The following is a 26,263-nucleotide window of genomic DNA, read 5'->3' as shown; positions in this document are numbered from 1 at the left end:
TTTATATTTAGTTTATGGGCTGTAGGCTGTTTATACGGAAAAAATATCCTAGTTAAATAGTTTGATCTAATAAACGAAATTTTAACTTTTGATGTAAAACATCTGTAGGGACAGTTAGGTTAGGAGAAGAGATCCTCCCAACTCATTCGAAAATAATGCACAGCCAAATTTTATCTTTTAAACTAAATCAAGTTAACACGAACAAAATGTGGGCTGGTCGCTAACGAACATTCTTTCATCGGAATTCGGAAGGGTTAGAAAATTATCATTTTTATGCAGACTTAAGATGTCTTTTAAGCGAAAGCGATTTGATTTTGTGTAAAAAGATTTTTTTTTAGTACAAATCTTTAGAATTGGGAAGTAAGTTTAAAATTAAATGCAAAAATTTTTAAGTTGTAGAAAACTTGAAGACAATTTCAACAACATTGAGCAATTTCTAGAAAAGTTAAAAAAACTATCACACTGCACATTGCATTATGTGTGTCTATCCATATATTAAAAACTGGTTGAAATAAAATTCAAATAAATAAGTTCAGATTTGTTTGAAATTAACCAGATCATTTTTTGCATTTTTCAAGGTTTGTGCAGTTAAAACTGTGCAAGACGGTCAAACAAACTTGAAATATTAGTTCATTATTAAACAAATTCGAGTGGACCTCAAATTATGAATATTTTTAAAAATATTGACCCATAATAGTTACAAGGTGTTAATTATTTTGCGAATAATCATTTTTATTAAAAAAAAAAAAAAAAAACAACCGACTTCCATGGATCAAAACTGGGTTCACAAAACAGATTCACTGATTCAAATTTTGTTAACAGAAAATTCCTAACATCACAGAAAGAATATTTTTTATTAGTTTTTTTTACCGAAACAAAAATTTTTCTTTATTCTTTGCACTTTTGACATTTTTGTTTTAATTTTTTTCTTCTTAACTACGTCATTTAACCAAAATCTTAGCTATTTTATGCTTAATCAATTCATTTAATATGTACCTAGTAATTCGACCAGTTTTGCAATTTATTTATCTTAGGAAGTTTTTTTTAAATTTTAAAATCAAATTCGATTTTAAAATTTATATTCGTAATACCTAACAAAATAGAATATTGGCAAATTTAATGCTCTCTACATTTGTTAAGAATTTTAAATTTTCATTTAACAGAATAATGATTGGCCACGAGAACAACCAATTAAACAAAATGACTTAACATTTTAGAATGCCTTTTACTTTTGGACGAACAAACAAAAGCTTGCTTCTCAAAAAAAAAATATCAATTTCATTAAGCTATTTTGGCTATAAACTCATTTAACTAATTCAATAGAATACCATTGCCTCGCTTCGCCGCCGCACAGTGTGGGAATTCGCGAATTTAGCGGAATAAAATTAATAACGCTTGCATTTTAAATTTTGTTGTAGTTTTTTTTGTGGTTAGTTCATTGAATATGTGTATACAATCAAATGTAATTCACATTTTGCTGATATTTTATTTAAGTTTTTGTAAAATGAGCTTTGAAGTGACAGGTTATTTTCACCAAAAAGTACTTTTTTTTTTGAAAATCATAATTTACAAAAAAAACTTTTGAGGAATGATTTATTGTTTAATTTTATGACAAATATGAATAAAATAAAGAAAAAAGTTAATTATTGTCAGAATTGACTAGGTTTTTTGCAAACCGATATGTCAATGACGTTGTTTATGAACTAAAGAAACTATTCTCTAAAAGGCTACTAAAACGTACAAGATACTATTTGAAAGGATGTTTTAAATTATGTAGCTTTATTTATTCACAATCAATGTTTTTTTTTTAAATTGGTAAGTGTTCTGTCACGAAATTTTTCTGCCATACATCATCAAGGATATCAATAATTAAAAGAACCGTAAACTTCCTGTCGAAAAAAAAATCAGTTTAACTGGAATAGACAATTTGTTTTTACTAATCGTGTTATTCTTGTAAAATAAAAAGCCAATTTGAATTTATTTAATTGTTTTTACTATATGTTTTGTTTTTAATGTAAACAATTTCACCCTTACTAATTCCTTTTTCCACTTTTTCGCAAACTAATTTCATATGCAGTTGAAATTTCTTCAAAGCTAAATGAGTCTAAGAGGCCTTGTTCCTTGGGGAAGGAATTTCGTAAAATATTTGCTGTGGTATTACTAAATAGCCACTGAGCCAGGAAGCATTTTTGCATTCAAAGCTTTCACGGTTCCTGTTTTTTGACCATAACTGATCTAACTTAAAACAAGTTGTCCTCACAGACGCCTTTAATGATTTAACTGCTTCTTCAGAAAACGTTATGTTACCAAAAACATTTAAAACAAATGACATAACTGCCTCAAAGCGCTTAATTTTTATTTTTGAGACCCAAACATCAAATATGTCCTTCTTTGTTATTTGGAAAGACATTCTTTAAATTATATAATACCGAAATATTTTGTTAAATTAAAAGGATAGTTTGCTAATTATTCAAATAACATACCACATTATAAAAAGACAAAAATTAATACTCCACAGTACATATACACACAATAACAAAACACAGCACTTATAACAAGTAAAATTAATTTTAATACCGATTTTCAAAGTATCAAATATCAAATTTTGTGAAAAATACGCGTTAATTGTTTTTTTTTTAATTAATTTATTTTATTATTATAATTCGAACACCCTTTATCAGATGTAATACTTTTTTTTTTATTAATTGATAGTTTTCGTTTTTAATTTTTAAAATAACTTAATTCTTTTTTTTCTTACTGTTAACTTTGAATTTGAACACCCTGTATTTTTATTGGAACTATTTTAAAATCAAATTCACAAATTTTTTGAACACCCTGTGAAATAAAAAAAGTTTCTAATTCTATAACATTCTTCTTCTAACAAAATACCAAAAAGTTATTCGATTTTTACGGTATGCCATCATTTTTTTTTTTTTTGATGGTCATTTAGAAAAAAAAAAAAAAAATATATCATAACAAAATTGGGGTGTCAAATTTTAGTGATTCTTGATAGATAATAAATCAAGCTTTGCATTGAATATTGTCTCTAAGCGGAATAACGCGGAATAACTAAAGTTTTGCTCTAACAAAGGTACAAAAATCGAAAAAAAACACATTTTTTTAACTTCAATCACCAAAACAAAAATGTAAAACACCCTGTGAAATAAAAAATTACTTAAATAATTATACCTTGATATTTAGAAAATATAAAAAAAATAAAACTTTTATTAAAACGCACACCAAACGCACGAGAAAAAATTAAGAGCAAAGTAATCTCTTTCACCAAATAAACAGAAAAAAAATCGCCAACTGCAACTTCGAAGCTATTTATTTTTGTTTACATGATTCCCACCTATCAATGCTTTTGTTATCACTTTCTACAATCTATTAGCTTTAAGAAAAACCGGTTTTGGCATCAAACAAGACAAGTCATTTTTCGAATTAAATTCCGCTAAATTCGCGAAATCCCACACTGTGCGCCGGCGTTTCTCTCTCATTAACTTTTAAGAACTTATAAATTATTCAGTATTAATAAAGATTCAGCAAAAAAAAGCCATAACTTACCTGAGAACTGCTATTGTTGCTATCACTAGATCCTTGTGACGAATGTGATCCTCTTTTTGGTTGTTGTTGTTGATGTTGAGTATTATTAACTTTAACATTGTTGTTATTGTGATTCGATTGTCTCCAACGTCCGTCCAAACGATGTGGGCCATGTTGCATAGTTAATGCTGTAGCTGCTGTTGTTAACCTGCTATCTGCTCTTCGTTGACGATCAATGTTTGATAGTTTTTTGTTGTTGTTGTTATTGTAGTTATTGTGGTGTGATGATGAATCATTTGCAATTTTAAAGTTTCTTGAAACTGTCGATGGATTTGAATGAGACTTATTGCTACTGTTTGAAGAAGAAGAAGACGAAGTGTGATTGCCGCTCGATCCAGCCAAAGAGGCGCGAGGTATATGCCATGATTCGTTCATCTGCAAAAACACAAACACAAAAAACAAAAAAATGAATTGCAAATTGAAATAAATATTTTTGCTTTCTATCGCGGTCGCCCTTTTCTTTTGTTTGAATTTGAATTATTTGAACTATAATGCATTCACTATATGTAGGAGAGATAGAGTAGGAGCCAAACTTGTTTATATACGGCTTTGTTAGATTCAGTTACAGACAGACGCAGACGGAACCACAAAAATATGTTAAAACACGAAATAGGTTTTTTTTTTTTAAGTTTATTTGTTGGGTGGTGTGTTGAATATTTCTCTTATTTTGGTTAAAGAATTTTTTCTCTTTTAGCAAAGAATTGAATTTATAAAAAAAATGAACAAATCATTATTCAAAACTTGGAAGTTCTCTTTTGTTAATTTAAATTGATTCTTTGAATAAAATAAAAAAAAACTTAAAAAAATTCTGCACACGTCCACATTAACAATAAATTAATTTGTAATATCGATTCAAATGTTTTGTTTTAAATTCTAAAACTTACATTTATTTGTTTTATTGTTATTTTCTTTAACTTTTATTTCAAAATCAAATTACTGGTACTTGATTAATTTTTTATTTAAAGGTTCTATCACAATATTAAATTGATATTCCGATCAACCTTAAATTAAATTCTCTAAGACCTTTCCGATAACTTTTGAATGATTGAAAAAAATGAAAGAAAAATAACAATTTAGGAATAAGATCTTGTGCTGCAAAAATCGATTATCAAAATCGCCGGTGATGAGATGAGAGAACCGATCTATCCAACAACAAGAATCAAACTGAATCAAGGTGACTAGCAACACCTCCGTTTCACTTTAACAATTTTTTTTTTTTTTTCATTTTTGATTCTAAAGTAAAATACAGAAACTTATTTGCCGGATATCTGGTAGCTAGTTGTTGGTAGTCTTTGCTGGTATTTTGTGTACCTGTATGTGATAATATTCTGCACAGGTGTGAGCGTTCAATAAGATTATAAAATGGAGAGCGGATTTTACTACAATCGGAGTATGTGGTTGACTGTAGTTAGTTTCAGTGTTTGAGTTATGTTGTAATGGGATTATTCTATAATAATAATTTTTTGACCGGTGTTACTTTGAAATTTGACAGCTCACTACAACAAACTTTAAATAAAAAAATTAAAACGGAAAAAAATCAAATCTTGACGAAAAAGGGTTTTCAATGAAAATGAAAAATTACACAGGTCGAAACGATTTTTGGGTCTTGCTTCTCATCATCAAATTTTGATTCCTTGGACTTTACTAATAAAAACCTGAGCAATATTGCGAATTCTGAAAAAAATACTTTTTTTTTTATTAAATAGAGATTTAAACTTAATGAAATGCTGTGCCTGAAACTAGAACTGAAATTATTTTGTAATTCCTTTTTTCTAAGAGCATCACTGATATTTCAAAAGAATATTATTAATTTTTAATTGAAAATTGAAAAAAAAAATTAAGATACAAAAAATAAAGTTCCCTGCTCAGCTCTTTTGTTTAAACGAAGCTAACTATACTTTTCAAATATAACTCATTTAAAGTGAGCAAACTAAGTTGATGATAAATTGAATCGTTTACGAGATTTTCAGAAATAAAATAAAAAATTGTTCTATGATATGAAGTTTCTTTATATTTTATTATATGCGACAGTTCAGAAGAAAAAAACTTTTAATCAATTTTCACTATTTTTTCCGTAAAAAAGTCATTGTTTTAGCAATGAAATAACAGATAAAAAAATTTCTAACCCACAAGAACTATCAATCATAATCTGAACAATATAATTTTTGGATCAATTTCATTTGTCCGAACCCTAGCTCACACTTATATCATTAACAATATAGAATATGAAACCTGATACTATCAGATACAATGGCAAATCACGATCAGCTGAAACAGACTTACTATACATCTCAAATAGTTATATCTACTTCAAATTGTATGGTTAAGTCTCGACTTTTCAACATTGATGCTGATGATGATGACAGTATGATGACGATGACGACTATACGAAGACGACGACAGTGACAATAAAGTTAGGGGTCAGCACTTGAAGAAGAGAAGGAGGATGATAAACTAACTAGCTTTATATGTATATTTTTAAAGAATGATTTTTGGTGCACGGAAATTGAGCGGTCAATATCTTCTATTAACAAAAAGCTGATGAATGGTGATGATGATAATAAACATAGTTGGGGAAACCCCATAAGGTATGCATTGTCTCTCACACTTTCATATAATACCCCATCGTTAATTTGTTGACAGGTTTTTTTTTTTTTTTTATTATTTTTGTTGTTTTTCTTTGAACTTCAAAAATTATACCTACAAAAAAGAGACACGACAAATTAGCCGTAGGGGAATTTTGCATATTCTGTTATCTTTTTTTTTTTAGAAAATGTGTATAGAATTCCTAGTAAAAAGATATACTCGCATTTGAATGGCGAATTTTATAACGTTTATGGTTTTTTTTTTTAATGGGGAGAGCTCTGTGGATGAAAATGAATGGCGGGTTTAAACTTTAAAGTGGGAAAAAGTTGTCTAAAAATACATCTGATATAACGATTAACAGTGAATGATAAACTGTCAGAGATGGCTTTTGCATTCCAAAACGCCAACAGATATAAAAAAAGATGCAAAGATGAAAATTAAACCATAACAAAGCTCCAAAAGTGACGGAAAAAATGAAGCCTAGATCTTATAGGGCGGTTTAAAAATCTGATCCTTAGGGGTTCATGGCTGACGTAAGAGGAAATTTGTGTACTGTAATGTAAATAGCTTTGACTTAATACCCTTGGACATATTTTGGATATACAAGTTAAGACAGATTAAATCCATAGACAAATAATTTAGAAGAAGCTTCAAAGTGTATGAGACTAAATATTACAGTGTAAAATCGATAGAAATTTAGTTGGTAAAAATCATTACTCAGCTTGTTTAAGGTCTTCTTTTTCTAAATAAATGTTGCGATTAACTCTTTCTTTTAGTTGTGGCGCTATCATTTTTTACAAGTGAGTTAATTCGAACTCTTTTTCAAACCACATAACTTAAAAGCTTATCACCTTGACCAGGATCACTTGTAACATCATCAACAACAACATTAATCTCGTTACCTTTCACGCCATTCAATTTGTTACGGTCCCTCAAGCTATTCTAAGACATTTACGCATGTTATCTTGAACTTGATTTTGTTTTCGTTAAAAAAGATTAATTTACCAAAATTTGATCAAGAACATTCTTGATGATGAGGGGCTCTTGCCCTAATAAATATAATCGGTTACCAAAATATACAAAAATATACCACTTGGGAGTAGGTTCTATGAATTCTTACGTGTGGTACGGGCTGGTATAAGTGGTGATTGATTTTTTGATAGCGATCTTTTTTCTCTTTTTCTGTTTTGTATTATTTTAATTATATGCTATAGACGCACTAAATTATACAAAAAGACGTCGTGGACTGGTACGGGTGCTAAGCCATCTCGAAGCAATCGCGCCAGTTAGTTTAATAGAAATGGCATATCAGTGGAATATTGTTGTTGTTTTTGTTATTCTCTGCTTAATTGATTCTCTTATAGGTTTATTTTTTTTTTTGCATGGAAACTTTGCGATTTCTAACGCTATAGAGCTGATTTGAATTCTGTGAGTTAATAAAGTGATTTAAATTCTTTTTTTTTTAATTCAATTTAGGTAAACTAGTTTTATTTTTAATTTTTTTTTGTTACACATTATATATGTTTTTTATTTGATATACGACGAGGAATATTTAAATTATTTATAACAAAACTTCTTCAAATGAATTTATTATAAACAAAAAATAAACCTTTTCGATCAATGGCACGAGGTTAATTTGGCAAAAAAAAATCTACATAATATCGAATTATTTTACGGTCTTTATTAGATGCGCTTGCTATACGAGTATTTTTTCAAAAGAAAACAAAAAACAAAGTACTAACCGGAATTTGTTTTACACAACAAATTGTTTGAAAACAACTTCTTATTGATGACTAGCCAAAACACACTTATTTATAAATTAAATTGAATGAATTTTTGTTTTTTTTTTTTGTAGAACTGTTTATTTTTTTTTTGTACTAATTTAGATTGTTTTGGAAGTATGAAGTTGAATTACATAAACAAAATTGATTTTATGTATCGATCTTGTTTAATTGGAGTAAATATGAGATGTATAACTCTTTTTTATTGAGAACTATTTTGTGATAAGATACCTTGTTACAAAGTAATAAATATCTTGTTAAAAATACTGAATATTAAAAATACTGAATATTTGCGAAAGGGGTCGTGTAGACGTGAAGGCGCTTAATAGTCTGAAATATTTTTCTTTTGTTTTGAGGTTATGACGTCTGAATTAGAAATTATGATGGAAAAAAACTTACATGTTTTTGGAAGTTTTCTATGTTTTGATTAACATATTTCAAAATAAAAATTAGTCGTCGCGTCGCACAGAGGAGTATTCGACCCCAAAATCCGGTCATAAGTGAAAAAAATAAAAATCGCATTCGACCCGTTATTTTTTGCTTTTCGCATACCTCAATACCCATGTTAACTAAAACCGGTTTCAAAAAATAACTGTTGACCCCCTAATTCCCAGGATCTTAGTCTAAATCTAGTCGATTTTATAAGCTCACGTCACAAAAGCTTATTTTATTTTCTAATCATTAACACTTCAGTCTGATTTTTTTATTGTGATTTGTGATAATTGTGAAAAATTTTTTATGTATGTCCAAGGTCAAGGTATATACTTTATGTTAATACAGAAATTTCCATATATTTCATTGAAAATATATTAAAAATCGAGATGACAAGGGTGCATAGAAAAACGTGAAAATTAATGAAATTTTCGGTAGAAAAAAAAGTGTTTTTGTTGTAGTCTCGGGTACGATCGAGCAAAAATTTGTCTTATATAATTAACTGTACATCTTTGTCATCTCAAGCACTTAAAAAAAATTTCCACATATTTCCACCTTTTTTTTTAATGGCGTTTTTTAGTCTCGAGGTATTTTTTGGTAAAATTGGCTTTTGTTGTTTAAAAAACTACTTATTTTCAAATTTTTGCTTTCTTTAACCTAAAATATTAACAATATTTAAAAATTTTATGTAAAAATTAATTAAATTAATTAAATAAAATTGAAAAAAAAAAAAATATATTTATTTATTTTTTTTTTTTTAACTAACCCGAAAACTTTTTTCAGTGTGACTTTTTAATACATTATAAGTTATAAAACAATACTTTAGGCCAATTCCAATAAGAAAAACATTAAAAATATTTTTGACCGGATTTTGAGGTCGAATACTCCTCTGTGCGTCGTTGGTAAAAGATTAGCTAAGCTCAAACTGGTAAATTATTTGAGAGTTTTAATGCACATATAGATTTTGGGTTTAACTTTAAAGTATTGAAAATTTACTGTGGTTGAATTAGGACGAGTTGAACTTAATTCACATCGAATTTCATTAATTAGTTTTTTGAGCGATCTATAACCAGAAGACAAACAGACTTCAATATCACAAAACGCATTTTTATTTAGATTCCGTTTCATTTTCATTAAAAAAATAACCTCTAACTCGTAAAAATGTTAACAGTTGTTTTCCTAAATTGTTAATTTTACCCTAAACTGAAATTTTCCGCTGAACTGTTTTCTTGGACACCTCAAATATTAAATAGTTAAAACAGGCATCTCACCTAAAGAAATCTGTTTCCGAAATTTATTTAAGGCTGTGTTCTGTAACTTAATCACAAAATAAACATTTTAAAATTGTTATCTACTCTATTAAATATACTGAACTGTAGAAAGACCAAAACAAAGGAATCATTTGCGGAACAGACCTCGGTTTTATTTTGCCAACTTTTTGCCTTATGTTTGTTTTGCCCATTACTTAAAAGTTAAAGTTTAAAAACCGAAAAAAGCCCAAATTTTCACGGTTTTTTGAAGCACACATTTAATCATAAAACCTACTTTGGTCAATATTTGTATCGAAAACATGTTGTCTTTGTATTGCTTATATCCCAACATCTTCACACTTCAATTTTTTTTTTATTTGATCTAAGCACGACTTTTTGTATTTAAATGAACAAAATCAACAACAAACAAAGCAGCCTTAAAGTTATAGTGTCCAAGAACCATGCACATAAAAAGCATAACTTGCATTTGAGGTCGTTTTCTAATTATCATGCGACCAGTTTTTTTAAAGAGTGTAACACTCGTAAATTGTTTCGAAATAGTAAAAACATTTCCATTTTTTATCATTGGGACCCAGATTATTAATACAAGGTCATCCATGTTTCAGAGTTAGTCCCGAGTTCAACATTTTTTCGGTAAATTTGATTCCAGGTTGGTGTAGAGAAACCAAAATGGAGCCTCTACCCAAATCTTCTTTACATTTATGCTCCTTAGCGAATAAATGATCATCATAATTTTTCACATTGATTGTAATCAGTGGCGTACGTTGAGTTGCCGGGGCCCCGGGGCAAGACTAAATTTTGGGGCCCCTTTGATATTTGGGGGCCACTTAGATAAAAAAAAAAAAGTATGTAGGTATACGTCATACATTTTTTTTTGTATGGCTTATTTATTTTTAGGTTTATTTTAATGTTTTATTATGTTCGTAATGCACTTTGGTATACTTACTTTAAATTTCTATCATAAAAGTATCAAATCCATGTACTAGGGGCCCCCAAAATTGAATATTTAGAAACCCCTAAAATAATTTTTTTTTAGCTTAGAATTGATAGTTCTTGGGGCCTCTGTTCTGAAGTATTAAATACATACTACAGGTTAGGAATTTGATTTTCCATCACCAGATATAATTTTTTTTATCTTGGGGTCCCTGAAAAACTATTTTTGGGGCCTCAAAAGTGAGTGCTTAGAGGCCCCTAAAATATAATATAATTTTTTTGGAGCTAAGAATTAATAGGTTCTGTAGTAATATTCGAAATGCCACCTATAACTTAATGTTTCTATTTTGGGCTCTGATGTATTTATGTTGGGGCCCCTGAATTGATATTTAAGTTTCCATTTGATTGTTTTGAACCACTGAAGTAGTAGCTTTTGAGGATCCTCAAATAATATTTGTCATGCCATCAGAAAATTTGATGAATATTTTTGGGCTCCTTAGTAATAGATCTTGGGGCCCCTAAATTAATATTTGATAGGCTCTCAACTAACGGGGTTCCTGAAAAATTATTTTTTGGGACCCTTCATATAATATTTTTGGAGCCCCGAAGTCATATTTTTTGGGGCTCCTAAAGTAGTGTTTAGTAATCCATCAACAAATGTAATTTAATTTAAAAAACAATTTGTTTTTAATTTAATTTTTTTTCGACGCCCCGAAGTAAAGGCTTTTGGGGCCCGTGGCCTGAAGTTGTTTTTTTGCTTTTTTTGGGCCCCTAATGTATTCTTTGTGGTTGCAAAGATTTTTCAAGTAATATTTGTTGGGGCCCTAAGATAAAATTAAAATTTTTTCTTTTAAAAAAGCAGTTTATTTTTTTGGGGCCCCTGGGGTAACCTTTTTATTAAATCAATATATATTGTGTGGCTACCAATGCATTATACATTACACTGAATGATATAATTTGTCTCCCTTGTATCCGAAGTGATTCAAATACATTTTAATTTACCTACTTCGTAACTCAATTTATGCTAAAAGTTTCCTTCTCTGCATTGTCTCCAGTTGGGGCCCTGGGGTCGGCCGGGGCCCCCGGGGCGCCGCTCCGCTTGCCCCAAGGGAGTGTACGCCCCTGATTGTAATATAAATTGATTTTTGAAAGCTCAGAAATAAAGTTTATGATGCAACACCAAATCAAACCATTTTCGGGCACCTCACAATTTATAAAAACAAAATCATTTCAAAATCCCAAAAACCGTTACTGACTTATTGACACTTTTTTAAAACTATTTTTAAAAAAACGGTAGCTTAAAAAAAATTGCTAAGTAAAACCCACAAAATTGAATCGTTAAAAATTTAAAACCAAAACTTTGAATATTTATTTGAGATCTATTTCACAGGATTAATAAATCTTAACAAAATTCAAATCCTATTTCCCAAATTTATTCAATTACCACTTAAATGTTTATTTTTATAAATGTGTGCTTTATTTTCTTTACCAATCAGAAACTGACAATAATTCTATACAATTATTTTACCTAAATATATAAATTTTATACAACTTCTTAAATTAAGATTCTTCTTTGAATTGTATATAAATAACAAAACAAACAAAAAGAAAAAATGTTTGGAGTTTCTTAAGCCGCCAAGAACAGTATATCCGGCTTTTGTTTATACCAACTTGACCTTCATTATTTTTTCTTATTGAACAACAAAAGTATCCTGCAGCGCACTTAAACTTTTGAAGATCAAATCAGTATTTGTATGTAGTAGAATGAGAACATACCAAAGCTAGTATATGTAGAAGAATGAGAACATAGCAAAAAACAATCCAACTGTACTTTAAGCAAACTTTCATTCTCAACTACTTGTTTGTATCAAGACCAAATCAAAACCACCTTTATACAATGTATGGTCTACAATTTACATAGAACCTTAAACAGGATTTTATTTACCACTATCTACCTTTATTATGTATAGTTGTGAATTCGAAAGAACAAAGTGACTACTAAACGCATCCATAAGATACTTTATTGCGTATCTATGGAAATAAATATAACAAAGGAAAATTTTATAGCTATACCTAAAGATATGTATTCCTTCCACCTTCGGTCGAAGTTTACATTGTGTCCAAAAATATAAAAATAGTATTTAACGTCGAAAGACCTGACAAGCTTTATTGTCTTTACAGATAGACCGGACCTGTCTCCATACTGCGTTCACGAAAAACATTTCAACATCAACCAAATCCGTTTGCCAAAACAAAACACTTTGATTCCATACCGATGTTCCGTTTTGTAGCCAAATTTTTGACATTTCCAATAAATTTTTGAATTCAATTTACATTGAAATGTCAACTCTAGGCTTTTTAATTGAAGTTTAAGAAAACAATTATAATTTACAAAACAAACTCAAAACGTAACGGATAATTATGGCCTTAATAAAAAGTTGTTTTTGTTTCTTTTTCTTTTGGTCGTAAAACCAACTAAGTTTCATACTGAAATTAAAAAAAAAAAAAAGAAAAACAAAAACACTTGAAATACCTTAAGTCAAGGACACTGGAAATCAGACCTATAAACAAGACGACAGAGAGACGAACGGTGTAGGGAAGGCAAAAAAAAAGTGTTAAATGATCATTTAATTCTGAGCATTCACATTATCACATATTAGAGGCTTAGTTAGTTTTTTTTTATTGCTCATACCAGACACAATTTTGTATGAAAAATGTCGAGAGTTGTAAGAAATGAATAAACGCCAGTTGAATGCGGATATTGAAATTTAAGTGAGCACACTTAGTCGCCATAAGCTGATCATTTTTTGAGTAATTTGAGTACACATATTTAATTAATTGGATTATACAAGCTTTGATGTGAGTATTTTTAGCTTGCAGGCAATATAATTCACACAAAAATTTAATTAGCCAAAGTCGTCAGTCGTTGTCGTTACTCATTTTGTTATTTTTATTTCTTTGATACAAACAAATGCAATCAATCCATACAAACAAACCTGTTTTGCACCGAATGAGACCATAATGTAGCATAATACCCTCTTACCCACAAACTACAACAATAGCTTTATGGTTGTACGAGTACAGAGAGGTACGAACTGTAGTATCTTGAATCCGGTTCGAATTGTTTTTTTGTCAGAGACACAAAAAAAAGGGCTACCCTAGCTTTGACTTATACCAACCAAAACCAACCAGCAAGAGCAAGAACCCTAATTAGACCACATAATGGAAAGGCGAACCAATTTATAACTTCCAAGGACAAGAAAATCTTCCTTTCGTGCGTAAATATTATTATTTACCCAACAATGTAATTATTTTTGTAGATTTAAAATAATAAAATTCAGAATCCATCGCCAATGTCACTTCCGTTTAGAAGATGTTATAGCTTTGACTAAGTTAAATAACTCAAAATTACACCTACAATAATAAAAAAAATAAAATCTATCATCATTTTATCTTTGTTGATTGGTTCTTTATTAATTTATAATGTTTTTTTTTCTCTTCTATTTCAAGGTTAAAATTCCATTCAAAATTAATTTCTCATTAAAATCGCGAGATGTGCAAGTGGTCATTGCAAAGAAATCTCTAAAAGTCGGACTCAAAGGTCAGGAACCGATTATTTCAGGTGAATTGTGTTCAGAAGTTAAACTAGAAGATTCCGTATGGGTATTGCAAGACACCAAGACTGTTGTCATTACATTGGAAAAGGTTAGTTCAATCTTCATCTCTTACAAAAGTCATGTTCATCATAAAAAAATATAATTTATTTTTTGTTGTTGATAGATTAATCAAATGTCATGGTGGGACCGATTAATTTCAACCGATCAACCAATTTCAACGAAAAAGATTAACCCGGAACCATCAAAATTATCTGACTTGGATGGAGAGACCAGAAGTATGGTTGAAAAAATGATGTATGATCAGAAACAAAAGGAATTAGGTCTACCAACGAGTGAAGAAAAGAAAAAGCAGGATATTCTTTCAACGTAAGATGGAATTTATTATATTTCTTCAAAATGTATGGTGATATCGTTTCTCTTTTTATTGCAGATTTATGAAGCAGCATCCAGAAATGGACTTTTCCAAATGCAAATTTAATTAAACCTCACGGCACAATAAAAAATTAAAATCATAGTATTCACCTGAATATATTAAGTTCTCTCTCTTTATTTGCTTATTGTCTAAATAAAATCGAAGTTTTACCAATATGTATCAAAACAGATAATAAGTCTCATTCATTCAAGATTTAAAATTTTTCTTTGCATCAACCATTTGAGATCCCTCCACTTTCCATTTGGTTCAAAAAGACAAAAAGTTTGAAACAAATGAAAAATAATTGCGAAATATAGTGTAGCCTAGTTAATTTCTCTTTTTGGTATTTCCATAAAATTTTGAAAAAAGCTCATTACGAAAAAATCATCCTCCACAAAATTTATGTTTTAATAAGTTTCCTAAAGAAAAGTTTTAATCGAAAAGCGATATTTTTAACACAAAGTTATAGAAATAAGAATCAATGAATTTTATAGATACATGGATAAAAGTCACACATAAAAACAAAAAATGTAAAAAATTATAACTCGAAATATGGACGTCAAAACAATCGATGTTTGATAAAATTAGTAATTTACCATAAATCAGCATGAAGGGTTTTTGAAATATGCAATTTATATTTTATAAGAAAGGAATACAATACAAAATAATTTATAATTCACAAATAAACAAAATCTAGAACTGGTTGCAAGAGATTTGAAAGGGATCGATTCTTCAGGAAAAATTAGCGATTGTTTTTCGTTGGAATTCATTCAAGGAAAAAGAATCGACTATTATAGGAATTTTGTAGTGACCTCTTTTTTTTATAAAAGGAATCGACTGCAGATCGAACTTTTTGTTGTTTTGAATTCGAAATTACATAATTTGTTCGAGAAAAAATATATTTCAACTTGCAGTACGAAAACAACACGTAGCTGCCGATAACAATAGAAGCTAAACCACGCTGCGGATAGAATTTTGACCAAGTTTATAAGTTTACGTTTAACTTTCTCTTGGTGTCTGCATATACATTTTTGTTCAGTGTTAATATTTTCGAAATCCTACTGCGGATAACTTTGCCAAAAAAAACACGCCTTTTGACTTCGATTTTAAATTCCCTATAAATTATAAAAAACTTATTTTTTTTTTGTAAATCCATAGTTAAGGCGATGATTTGCTGATGCATCGCAATTTGACAGTCTTGGCCAAAGATGCCAGTTTTAAAGAAATATCATGGAAAAAAATAATATGAAAAATAAATTTTTAAAATTGAAAAAACAAACTATTAAAATTTTTATTTTTTGTAATACCTATGGCTTAAAAAAATAATTACACTGGCCAACAGTTTTCAATATTTTAAAATTTTCCAGAAAGATTTATGTCTAATTTTATAGATTTGGGTTCAGTAAGCTCAAAAATTATATTGGTTTCTTTCTAGCAGCTCTAGTTTTTGAAATATTTAATTTTTCATATTTGGGGAATATTCATAATAATTTTTCAGTTTTCCTTATTTTGAGCGATTATTAGAATTTTCCATAAAAAATTATATTAAACTTAGGTCCAATTTATTCACACTCCATTAAATTTAAAGTCGCCATTAAAAAAGGGAAATTTTAAAATTTGTATGCGATTTGACAGTTTTATATTTTTTAATGGAGCCTTTAAAAATAATGGAGAGTGAATAAATTGGGCCTTAATGTATTTAGGGTCAGTTAACCTAAAAATCACATTCATTTATTTCTAGGAGCTCTATTTTTTTTAATATTAAGGTTTTCCACATTTTTTTACTAATTTTAAAGCAATCCTTATTTTAACACTTTGTTAATATTTTCCAGAAAATTTTTTGTCGAACCTAATGCATTTGGGTTCACTAAGCCAAAAAATCACACTGAAAGCTTTCTAGGAGCTCTAGTTTTTTTTTAGATATTTTCATTTTTCACAATTTGGGGGTGATTTCATAGTATTTTTTTTTAGATTTTATTATTACAAGCGTTTCGAAAAAATTATTTCGAACGTATTGTTGTATTTCGGTTCAGTAAGTTAAGAAAAAAAAATTTATATAAAAAAATTAAAAAAAAAAATCGTATGAATTTCTATGGCTTTTCTTGTATGAATAATTTAAGAACTAGAGCTGCTAGAAAAAACCTAATGTTTTCGGAATCAGCACCCTAAATTTAGCAAGAAATGATAAACAACGGTCTGGAAAATTTTTGTGTGTTGGCCAGTGTTATTCATCAATGAACATGTTTTATCAAAAAACGTATTCGAAAAATTCTTTATTTAGTCATTAACAGCACTTATAATATAAATTTTGGAGCTGAACAAAACATACTTCAGTGGAAAATTGTTATTAAGATTAATTACACGGTGTTACAAAAATGAGGTTTTAAAATATACGCGGGCGGAGACCTATCACGTTTTGTAGAGCTAGTCGCAGTGAATACGAAACGGTATTTGAAAATCCCCTAACACCCCCAAAATCTGGAGTTACGGGCAAAAAACGGTTTTTTGGACCTTCACCCATTGAAAAAATTCTAGCTTCGACAATTTTTTACCCATTTTCGATTTTTTTACAGTTTCTGATAGAAGATAAATATACCTTTTTAACAATGTATAAAACATGTTATGTCGGTTAAACCACTTAGAATTTATAAGATGTCAAAGTTCAAAAATTCAATTTTTTTTGTCATTTGCCCAACTTCGGCATCAATTTAAAGTATATGTTTTCAAGACAACATGCTATTTAAAAAATGTATTCTAAAACTTTATCTATTTCCTAATTGATCGAGGTATTTTTTATGAAAATCACTTCAAAATTGGCTTAGAAAAAAAAATTTTTCGATTTCAACCCAGTTACAGAAATTCGAACTTTTAGGCATAGAACAAAAATGTTGTTTCGGCACGTAGTAGGATAAGTTGGGCGCCAGGATTTGATGAAGGATTTTTGTAGAGGAGCTCAATACAAACATTTTTTTTCTTTGTTAGGGGGGTCTATCTCCCCCCGTTTAGGTGGGAGGGGCATTTTTCTAAAAAAAAATTATCAAAATAAAAAAAATTATTAAAAAACAACGGCAACACTTACAGTAATAAATGATACCATTTCCAAAAGGCAAAATTGTGCATTTGATTCTAATTTTTAAATCAATATAATATTACCAATTGTTTTTGAAATAATCGATTTCAAAGTTAAAAATAGGGGAAAAAATTTTTTTTAAAACTCATTTTATACTATTTTTGTCCATGAATTGAATTTTAGTAAATAAATTACTTAGACAGAAAACTGCCTCAATAAATTCCTTATCGAACAGTGAAAACTATTATGTTTCTATGTCTTCTAGTTTTTGAGAAAATTGAAAAATAAAAACAAATGAAAACAAAAAATATTTTGAAAAAAGAAAAATCTGATAAAATAATTTTTCAATTTTCCCAAAAACTAGAAGACATAGAAACATATAGTTTTCACGTTTCGATAAGGAATTAATTGAGGCAGTTTTCTGTCTAAGTAATTTATTTACTAAAATTCAATTCATGGACAAAAATAGTATAAAATGAGTTTTAAAAAATTGAATTTTTGATCTTTGACATCTTATAAATTCTAAGTGGTTTAAACGAGTTACATGTTTTATACATTGTTAAAAAGGTATATTTATCTTCTATCGAAAATGGGTAAAAAATTGTCGAAGCTAGAATTTTTTCAATGGGTGAAGGTTGAAGGTCCAAAAAACCGTTTTTTGCCCGTAACTCCAGATTTTGGGGGTGTTAGGGGATTTTCAAATACCGTTTCGTATTCAGTGCGACTAGCTCTACAAAACCTGATAGGTCTCCGCCCGCGTATATTTTGAGTGTTACACCGTGTTATTATTTTATTAAGAACTTTAGAAACTTGCAAAGATTTTTCAATTTTTTATAGGTATGCGATTTGACATAGCATTTGATTTTTCAAGAACAAAATTTACCAAAATAAAAACCCTCTTACTTTAGCTAAGCTAGGCAAACATAATTATACTGATACATATTTTATATAATTTATATATAATTTCGAGGCACACATTTTTTTTGGAAGAAATATTTTTCAAACGTTTCATCTCAGTTGTTACTGGCAACGTTATATTTTTATTCGTTTTTGGCATCTTATGCCCTACTTACATATTTGAGAAGATCACTATGTAAAGACACTTTAAAATAAAATTTTATATCCCTTCTTTTTTATCTTTTCCAATAAAAAAAAAAACAACGTGTGCTATCAACAGCGATCCATCAATTCTTAAGACCTTTAAAATATTTGCAAGCTTTTGTCAACCTCTTTGTAACAGCTTGCTGCCGCCGATGCATTAAAAAGATACCTGACTTTAATAAAATATCATTTAATAAAAAGATCACTGAACTTGATTTAATAACTAGAGGTGAAGGTCAATACTGGTGGTCTCATCAAAGAAACGTATAGAAGGATACTTTCACTTTTGTGCGTGCTCGTAATAATAAATAATTACGTACGTATAAGTACCACAAGTCTATAAAATCAATATTGAGTGCGTTTTTATGAATAAATTTAAAAAAAACATCTTAACTTATGCGCGAACATTTAACAAGTGGCTACCTATAGGTAGCCAGTAAGTAATTGCTTGTAGGTATCTTCATACATTAAACTTGTTGAAGTTCAATGACATCACAATATGCAAATTGTCAAGGTTTTATGTTTTGTTGATGGCATTTGCTTACGTAAAATGGAGCAATATTTTTAAGGCAGACCAGCTTAAACGAACTGGTCCAATATCTTATGCAAAATATAATTAAAATCAAAAATTTTCTTATTAAAAAAGGGGAATAAATGTTGTTTGTCAGAGGTATTTAGCAAAGTTAAATAAAGGATACAAATATCTTAACTCAAATGCATATTTTATTTATTTTTAAATAAAAATATTGTAATAGCGTTTTCGTTTGGGAATTCTTAGAAGCGTCCGGGACTGTCCGATCCGGAATGCCAAACGATCAGAGTTAGATACTTTTTTTTTATTCTGAAGTTTGGGTTTCTTTGTATTTGTGAAACATCAAATGCGAACGTCTGATGAAAGTTTTGTTTTGTTTATTTTTTTTTTTATTATCATTAAGTTTATCTATTTTTGTTTTCTTTCTTCACATTATTTTAATATAGTTTAAAGTTTGTGCATAGTTAAAAATCTTGAAATTGAGAAATGAATAACAAAGAATGACATTTCATTACTTTGACGTCTTAAGTATTAACATGTGTGCGTGATTCTGGTTTTGATTCTGCCTCAAAATTCGGAATCGATTTTCTCTTCTTTTCAGAATTAGAACTGTCATTGAGTGCCAAACGATCAGTTTCAGAATCGTTCGGGAGAATTCCGGACAGTCCCGGACGACCAAACGAAAACGCTATAAGACAACATTTTTGCATAGAGGAACTACATCATTGCCGCATTTAAACTATTGACAAATTGCCATACATGTCATAATTAAAAGCAAAAACTTACAATGTTGTCGGTACATAGAACATTTTTTCTTAACAATCTAATGCAATTGCACAACTAGCTACTGCTTAGGCGCAGACTTCTTAACGATTATACATTTTTTCGCAATGAGATTTTTTTTTTATTTTTTACAGAACAAATAACATGAAGTCTATTTTTAACTTTTACAAAAGCAAAAAAAAAAAAACCTCATAAAATTTAAGTAGTATGGCGGAGCAGGTATGGGAATTCCAAGTTGTAGGTATATTGTATTGGCTTATGAAATTTGAACGGACATTACCCATAGTGACTCACTAACGGATTCTGCTGTGTGGTTGCATTTATTATCATCATAGGTTGTAAATTTACCCTAATTGAAAATTGGGAATATAAAATTTTATGTATGAACAAGTTTGAAAATGCGGTCACTTTTCAATTTTCAAGGGTAATTCATTTTGTGACTAAGTAAAGAAACATGCGCACGCGCAGCACGCATAGTATGACGTTTATCATGAATTATAAACAAAAGTCTATGCAATGGATTCCGGATTGATATTTGAAGATTTGTAGATTTTTTTCTTAGACAAATAGCTAAAGAATAGGTTTCGAGACAACAAACAGCTAGGTCAAAAGACCATAGTTCCCACGACTGAACTAGATTTTGAAATGGATTGAATATATGGTTCTAAGCACCGAAAATCTAAAGCCCCCAATTGAATCTCCCGGCCTTAAGTTAAGTTCCCCAATTGTAAATAAGCAAAAGACAGTAACAGATTTTTTAGCCATTCAATCGATTTGATGAAAATTGTAAAAGATTTTGGAAAATTCCGTGACTTCTTAGGTGTGACTGTGATATGGGAAATCCAAGAGGTCTTGTATGAAGCTAAATCACAACCGTGGGTAATAAATCCACTTTTTTTTTTTAATTTTCACTCAATTTGATTATATTGTCCCCAAAAGTTTACCAACTTAAACTAATGAACTTAATAACCATATACATAATTAAGTTTAAAAAAAAAATAACAGAACGATTTCCAACAATCAACTAATAATAATGTAGAAGAATTCCTTGTCATAATTGTTTTCCGGAATTAAGATTGTTTTTTTTTTTAAATAAATTTATGTATGAAATTTGTGACTCAGGGGACATTCTTAAAAATTCTTCACTTTTTTTATTGTGAATTTGTTAATTTGTTTCCCTGAATCGTACAAGAGTAGCTATCTTTAATGCTTGTTCGACCACATCATTAATGAATCATTATCCAAAATAATATTATATTGTTGAATAGAATTTATTTATTATTTCAAACTTTTTACCTTGAAGGTGTTAACTAATTAATAAAGTTCCAGACTTGATGGGTTTATAAAACAAAATGCAGTACCTACTGTATTTTTACAAATTCAAGGTAAAGAATATTTTTTTTATGAATTTGTTTCACCTTTAAAAAAACTTTAAAGTACTGCATACTTTTAAACATTCTTCTTTAAGTTTCCTTGTGCAAAATATTTTTAGAGACATTTGAGAAATTTATGAATGACCTTTGAAAAAAAAAGTCTTTAACCAAAACGGTCACTGTGGCGTATACGCAATTTTAATTTCATTACAAATTTGACCTCATGATAAACTGTTAAGATAACCAATCAACATTTTTCATATAGACTGGAAATTATTAATAAAATTATGAAGTCGCGTTGGGACAGAGAAAAAACCCTTGGAAGACATGTAAAAAAAATCCGCTACCTATCAGAAGACCGAGAATGAATATACAAGACTTATGCAATGTCAAAAACAAAAAAAAATATAGTAGCCCAGATGGAAAAATCAAGGTCAATTTGATTGACACATCCAACACCACAAAATTGTCCACAATAAATTTCAAAAAAGCGTACTTTACTTAAACGATAAATAAATACAAAATTAGAGTAGCCGATTGTTAGGTCTTAGGTGGGCGCTTAGCCTAAACATTTTTCATAAAAAATTGTTTAAAATATCAACAAACCTTTAAAGACGAGTCAAATTATTAATTTCATAATAAGTATCATGATGAAACCATTTATGTATTTGAAAATAATCTTCAAAAAATTGGTGTAGGTGGTGAACATTGATCAGTAATCGCCCTTTAAGCGGCATATCGTAAACTCATGGAAGTTAGTTGAGGTTGAGAGCTTTTAATGGAAAATATTTTCGTCATGAAAACATACCCTAAAGCTAGCCTATTGATTGCTTGGCACTTAAAAGGTTAAATGGTAAAAAAATAAACTAAAAAAAAAGAAAATGATCCAAAGAAATATGTTTATCTGTTTATCTCGATTTCAAAATGAGTTTAAGTCTTTCCCAATTGTAAGTGTTTGTGGCTGTGGGGCTTAAATTCAAAATGCAATTACACTTGCAAACGTTAAAAAAAAGAGGAATATTACTTCATAAAGCGCTGCTTGATATTTTACTAAAATTACTACTACTTTTTAAATGTATAATAATAGTTTTAAAATTATTATTTATTAATATGGAAAAAGAATGCAACTTTTTGGAATTTCAGTTCTTAGTCATTTTTTTACTTGCTCTATAGGTACGGTGACCATATTTCTAGGAGCGAAATCCGGGACAGATAAAAATTCATTGGATCGTGTTGAAAATATCGATTTTTCAAAAAAATTTGATTTTTAAAATGACTTTTCATAATCATCCCTTAGATTTCTTACGATTTTAATGGAATATTTTTCGTTGAAATCACTTAAATCGTTTACAAGGAAGTCAGAAATGAAGAAAACGGTTTTATAATAGGTAGGTGCTGTTAATAACTTCTAAAAAAATATTTTTTTAATCAAAATCGTGGGAGCTGGTTTTTAACATTTTTATTTTTATTTAAATCGATTTTGAAGTTGTGTAATCTTTAATTCAACTTTTAACATGCCCTTAAAAGTTTTAAAATTTTACTAGGTTCTGAACTCTTCAATATGTTGTTCAATTATTCGAAAAAAAAACTTTTCCTGGGGTAGCTTTTCAAGCTGAAACTAAGTAATTAAGGAAATATCTTAAATCTTATCCAGAAAATTAGAAAAACTTTTATTTTCCAACCACTGACTGTTTTCTTGTTTTCCAAAGTAATTAAATTTTCAATAAAAAAAATCAAAGAATGTGCAAATACGGGACAATCACGGGACAAATTTCAAAATACGAGACACTTATACGTACCGGGTTTCTTAAATAAAAACCCGGGACGAGCTATAGAAATACGGGACAGTCCTGGGTAAACCGGGACGGATGGTCACCGTATCTATAGGGCATGTATTAGTTTCGTGTCGAAAAAAAAACTTGAGGTTTTAATCAAAACCAACATTACGATGATAGAGAATTCCGAAAAAGTGGGTCTCGCAATTCCGTCCGTGCGTCTGTGCGGCCATCTATACACATTTCCACAGCCAAAACGAGTGAACGGTTTTGTTTCAAATTTGGTACAGATGATTTTTTATAGAATTTTGAAAGTTGTTTTTTTTTTTGTTTGTTTTTTTTTTTTTTTTTTTTTTATATCTCACTTAGAATGTGTACGTCCCATATAAATTTTTCAAGTTAGGTATACCAAATAACTCGAAAAGGGATCTAATGAATTTGGTTAAACCTTGCAGAAGTAATATTAAAAGCAATTGCAATAAAATTGCATTTTTAGTTTTTCTCAAAAAAGTCAAAAAGCCCTAAAGGTCGGCTCTTCCCCAACAAAATTTCTTTAAAATTCATTTAGAGGCACCTCTCAAAACCTACCAATAAACTAACATAAAAGTGCTTTGAACTGCAAGAAAAAGTGTCGTGCATTTTATATTATTTGAATTGTGTAGGTATTGTAAAACATTATAAAAGTTGTACAGTAAAAATATTATATATTTTTTCTTTCCCTTGACAATTTTTCTAAAAATTAAGACCATAACAAATTTTCAACAGAGAAATAAGTTGTCCCAATAAATTAAAATTTCTTCCTCGAATAAAAAAATCATAGCTTCCACAGTTTCTAATCGATTTTAATATATAAAAGCTAATTCGATTCAACATTAAAAGGACACCAAAACTGTTTATAAAAAAAATTAAAACTTAAAATGTAGCTTAAAACGGTTTCCGAATCCTAAAAAACGTAGAAGAAATGCTAAGCTTTGAGGTTCAATTTAAAAAATCTACACCTAATTTGGTGTTTTGATATAAAAAGAAAATATTTTTTACAATATTCCTTTATTTAAAACTGTAAAAACATCTTAATTGACCGAAGAATGACTTAGTACACAATTTTTGAAGCCGGAAAATATTGAAAAATTGTTTTTGGAAGATATCTTGAAATTTTGAGGGTCTATGAAAAATTTAAAGTGCCATAATATGATGTACTCATTCAAACCTACAAACCTCTGATAAAAAAGTAATTAAATTACCATGTTTTTTTAGTTTTTAAAACAGTCTTATTGGTTGGATATTCGAGATACCTAATGAAAAGAAATAACCTTGTTTTTGTATTTAAAATGTAAAAACGATTCAATGCAAACACAAATTCAAAAAATGCAAATTTAACACCCTGTAATGGTACCCAACCTCTAAAAAAAATATCTACTGCAGTCTATAGGAGTTCTCAGTCTCAGGTTTTGGTTAAACCAAAAATTATAAGCCAGCTTTCGACTTGAAATTAAATTGATATTTTTAAAATAAAAGCCAAGTGTGAATCTTTGTACTTTCAAAATATTTTTTAAACGTATTTAACTTTTGATAAAGAGATATATTCGATGGTTTTAAACCATAATCTTTTTAGTGGTATCTTTATGCTTACAAATTTCAAAATCAAAAATAATATTATTGAACCTTAAACTACTTGTAACTTAAACTTATAATTTATTATTTTATTCATGTTAATGTCCAACAATATATACAAAATTACTCTGGCTCTTTTGAAGTAATGTAAGTAAGTATACATATGAATAGATATGTGTATAAAACTGCAATAATTTCTTTGAGATCCATTACAATATACAAACAAATATTCATAAAGACCTGCATTTGCTGGCTGCGCCGCACCATGCCAGCCGTGCCGCATCGTATCGTGTATCTCTCCCTCTGTCTATGTACAATAAATTTACATTACTTAAAAATGTAAGTGTAGAAGAATATCAACAGCGCGATACTTGTATCAACAAAGTTTAGTTACGCAGGCATGAGACTGAAAAAAACTATGTCAAGGTCATATTTATATAGTTATCGTTGTTATTGTTGATGTTGTTGTTGTTGTTGTTGTTGGATATTGTATTGTAGATTTGATGATAAAATATTCGATTCAGGTGAATGCACTCACGACCACGACTACTAGAGATAGATATTTCAAAAGAATTTCCCATACATTAACATTTAATTATACTCCAACTCTATAAGTTTTGTTGAATGTAATTATACAACAAAAAATAAAGTTGTTCTATAGTTTGTTTTTGTTGCTGTAAGTTTTTTCTTATTAACTTACAATGCTCACATTGCGGCATAATTATTAAGGTTATGAGAGATTTTCTAGCCAAGAATCAGCTGAATTGAAATAGCAATGAAATGTTAATAATAAAAAAGGAAATCATAAAATGTTTACTTAATTTAAACGATTATTATAAATACCCATGTAGCTTGGTTAGGCAAAAAAAAAAATTAACAATATAAAATTCAAAAGCTACACTATAGAGTAGGAAAATCCGGCTGCTCACATAATGAAAATAAAAGTACTTGAATAAACTTCATTTAATTAATTCAATGGCATTGGATCGTTAGTTAAATTTTTTTTTAAATGTTGTTTAGGTATGTGTTTATTAATATATAAAACTAGATCTTTTACTACCTGGTGATCTATGCTTATCCTTTGGACTTTCTTAGCCTCCATAATTTTTGGATATATTTCCACTATTGAATACACATATGTATAAGCCACCAATAAATTTAAGATTTCTATTTTTTTGAATTTTCAATGCAATCGAATGACAATCAATTTATTATCAAATTCAAATTTTCAACAATGCACACAAAAAAAACAACAATAACCACAATATTTCGAACACTTCAACAAATAAATTTATTCAACAGCAACACAATACAAAATTTGAATAAAATTTTTGTTTCGTTTTAAAAATTCGATTTAATTGTTTTGGTCTCGCTCGGCGTGTG

The 26,263-nt window shown here is 29.0% G+C and overlaps 2 protein-coding genes across 3 annotated transcripts in view; one reads left to right on the top strand and one right to left on the bottom strand.

The window, feature by feature from the left end:
• LOC129909363 (nuclear migration protein nudC) overlaps positions 1–14,821 on the top strand; it is a 22,258-nt gene extending 7,437 nt beyond the window's left edge. Inside the window, exons 5-7 of the mRNA XM_055986447.1 lie at positions 14,117–14,311; positions 14,387–14,589; positions 14,654–14,821. Coding sequence (XP_055842422.1) covers positions 14,117–14,311; positions 14,387–14,589; positions 14,654–14,705 — 450 coding nt within the window. The 3' untranslated portion in view covers positions 14,706–14,821. The remainder of the gene's footprint in view (positions 1–14,116; positions 14,312–14,386; positions 14,590–14,653) is intronic.
• The window catches only part of LOC129909364 (homeobox protein 5), a 27,710-nt gene extending 1,447 nt beyond the window's left edge, over positions 1–26,263 (bottom strand). The window contains exons 1-2 of one of the 2 annotated variants that reach the window (XM_055986449.1): positions 25,941–26,263; positions 3,565–3,978 (exon numbers count right to left, since the gene is read on the bottom strand). In XM_055986449.1, the coding sequence (XP_055842424.1) occupies positions 3,565–3,978; positions 25,941–25,982 (456 nt within the window). In that variant the 5' untranslated portion in view covers positions 25,983–26,263. Of the gene's footprint in view, positions 1–3,564; positions 3,979–4,487; positions 4,777–25,940 lie in introns of those variants that run through there. The other variant, XM_055986450.1, reaches the window with a different exon arrangement.

This window comes from Episyrphus balteatus, chromosome 2 (genome assembly GCF_945859705.1).
Source record: "Episyrphus balteatus chromosome 2, idEpiBalt1.1, whole genome shotgun sequence".
NCBI classification, from domain to species: Eukaryota; Metazoa; Arthropoda; class Insecta; order Diptera; family Syrphidae; genus Episyrphus; species Episyrphus balteatus.
This window is presented reverse-complemented; position numbering and strand designations above follow the sequence as displayed.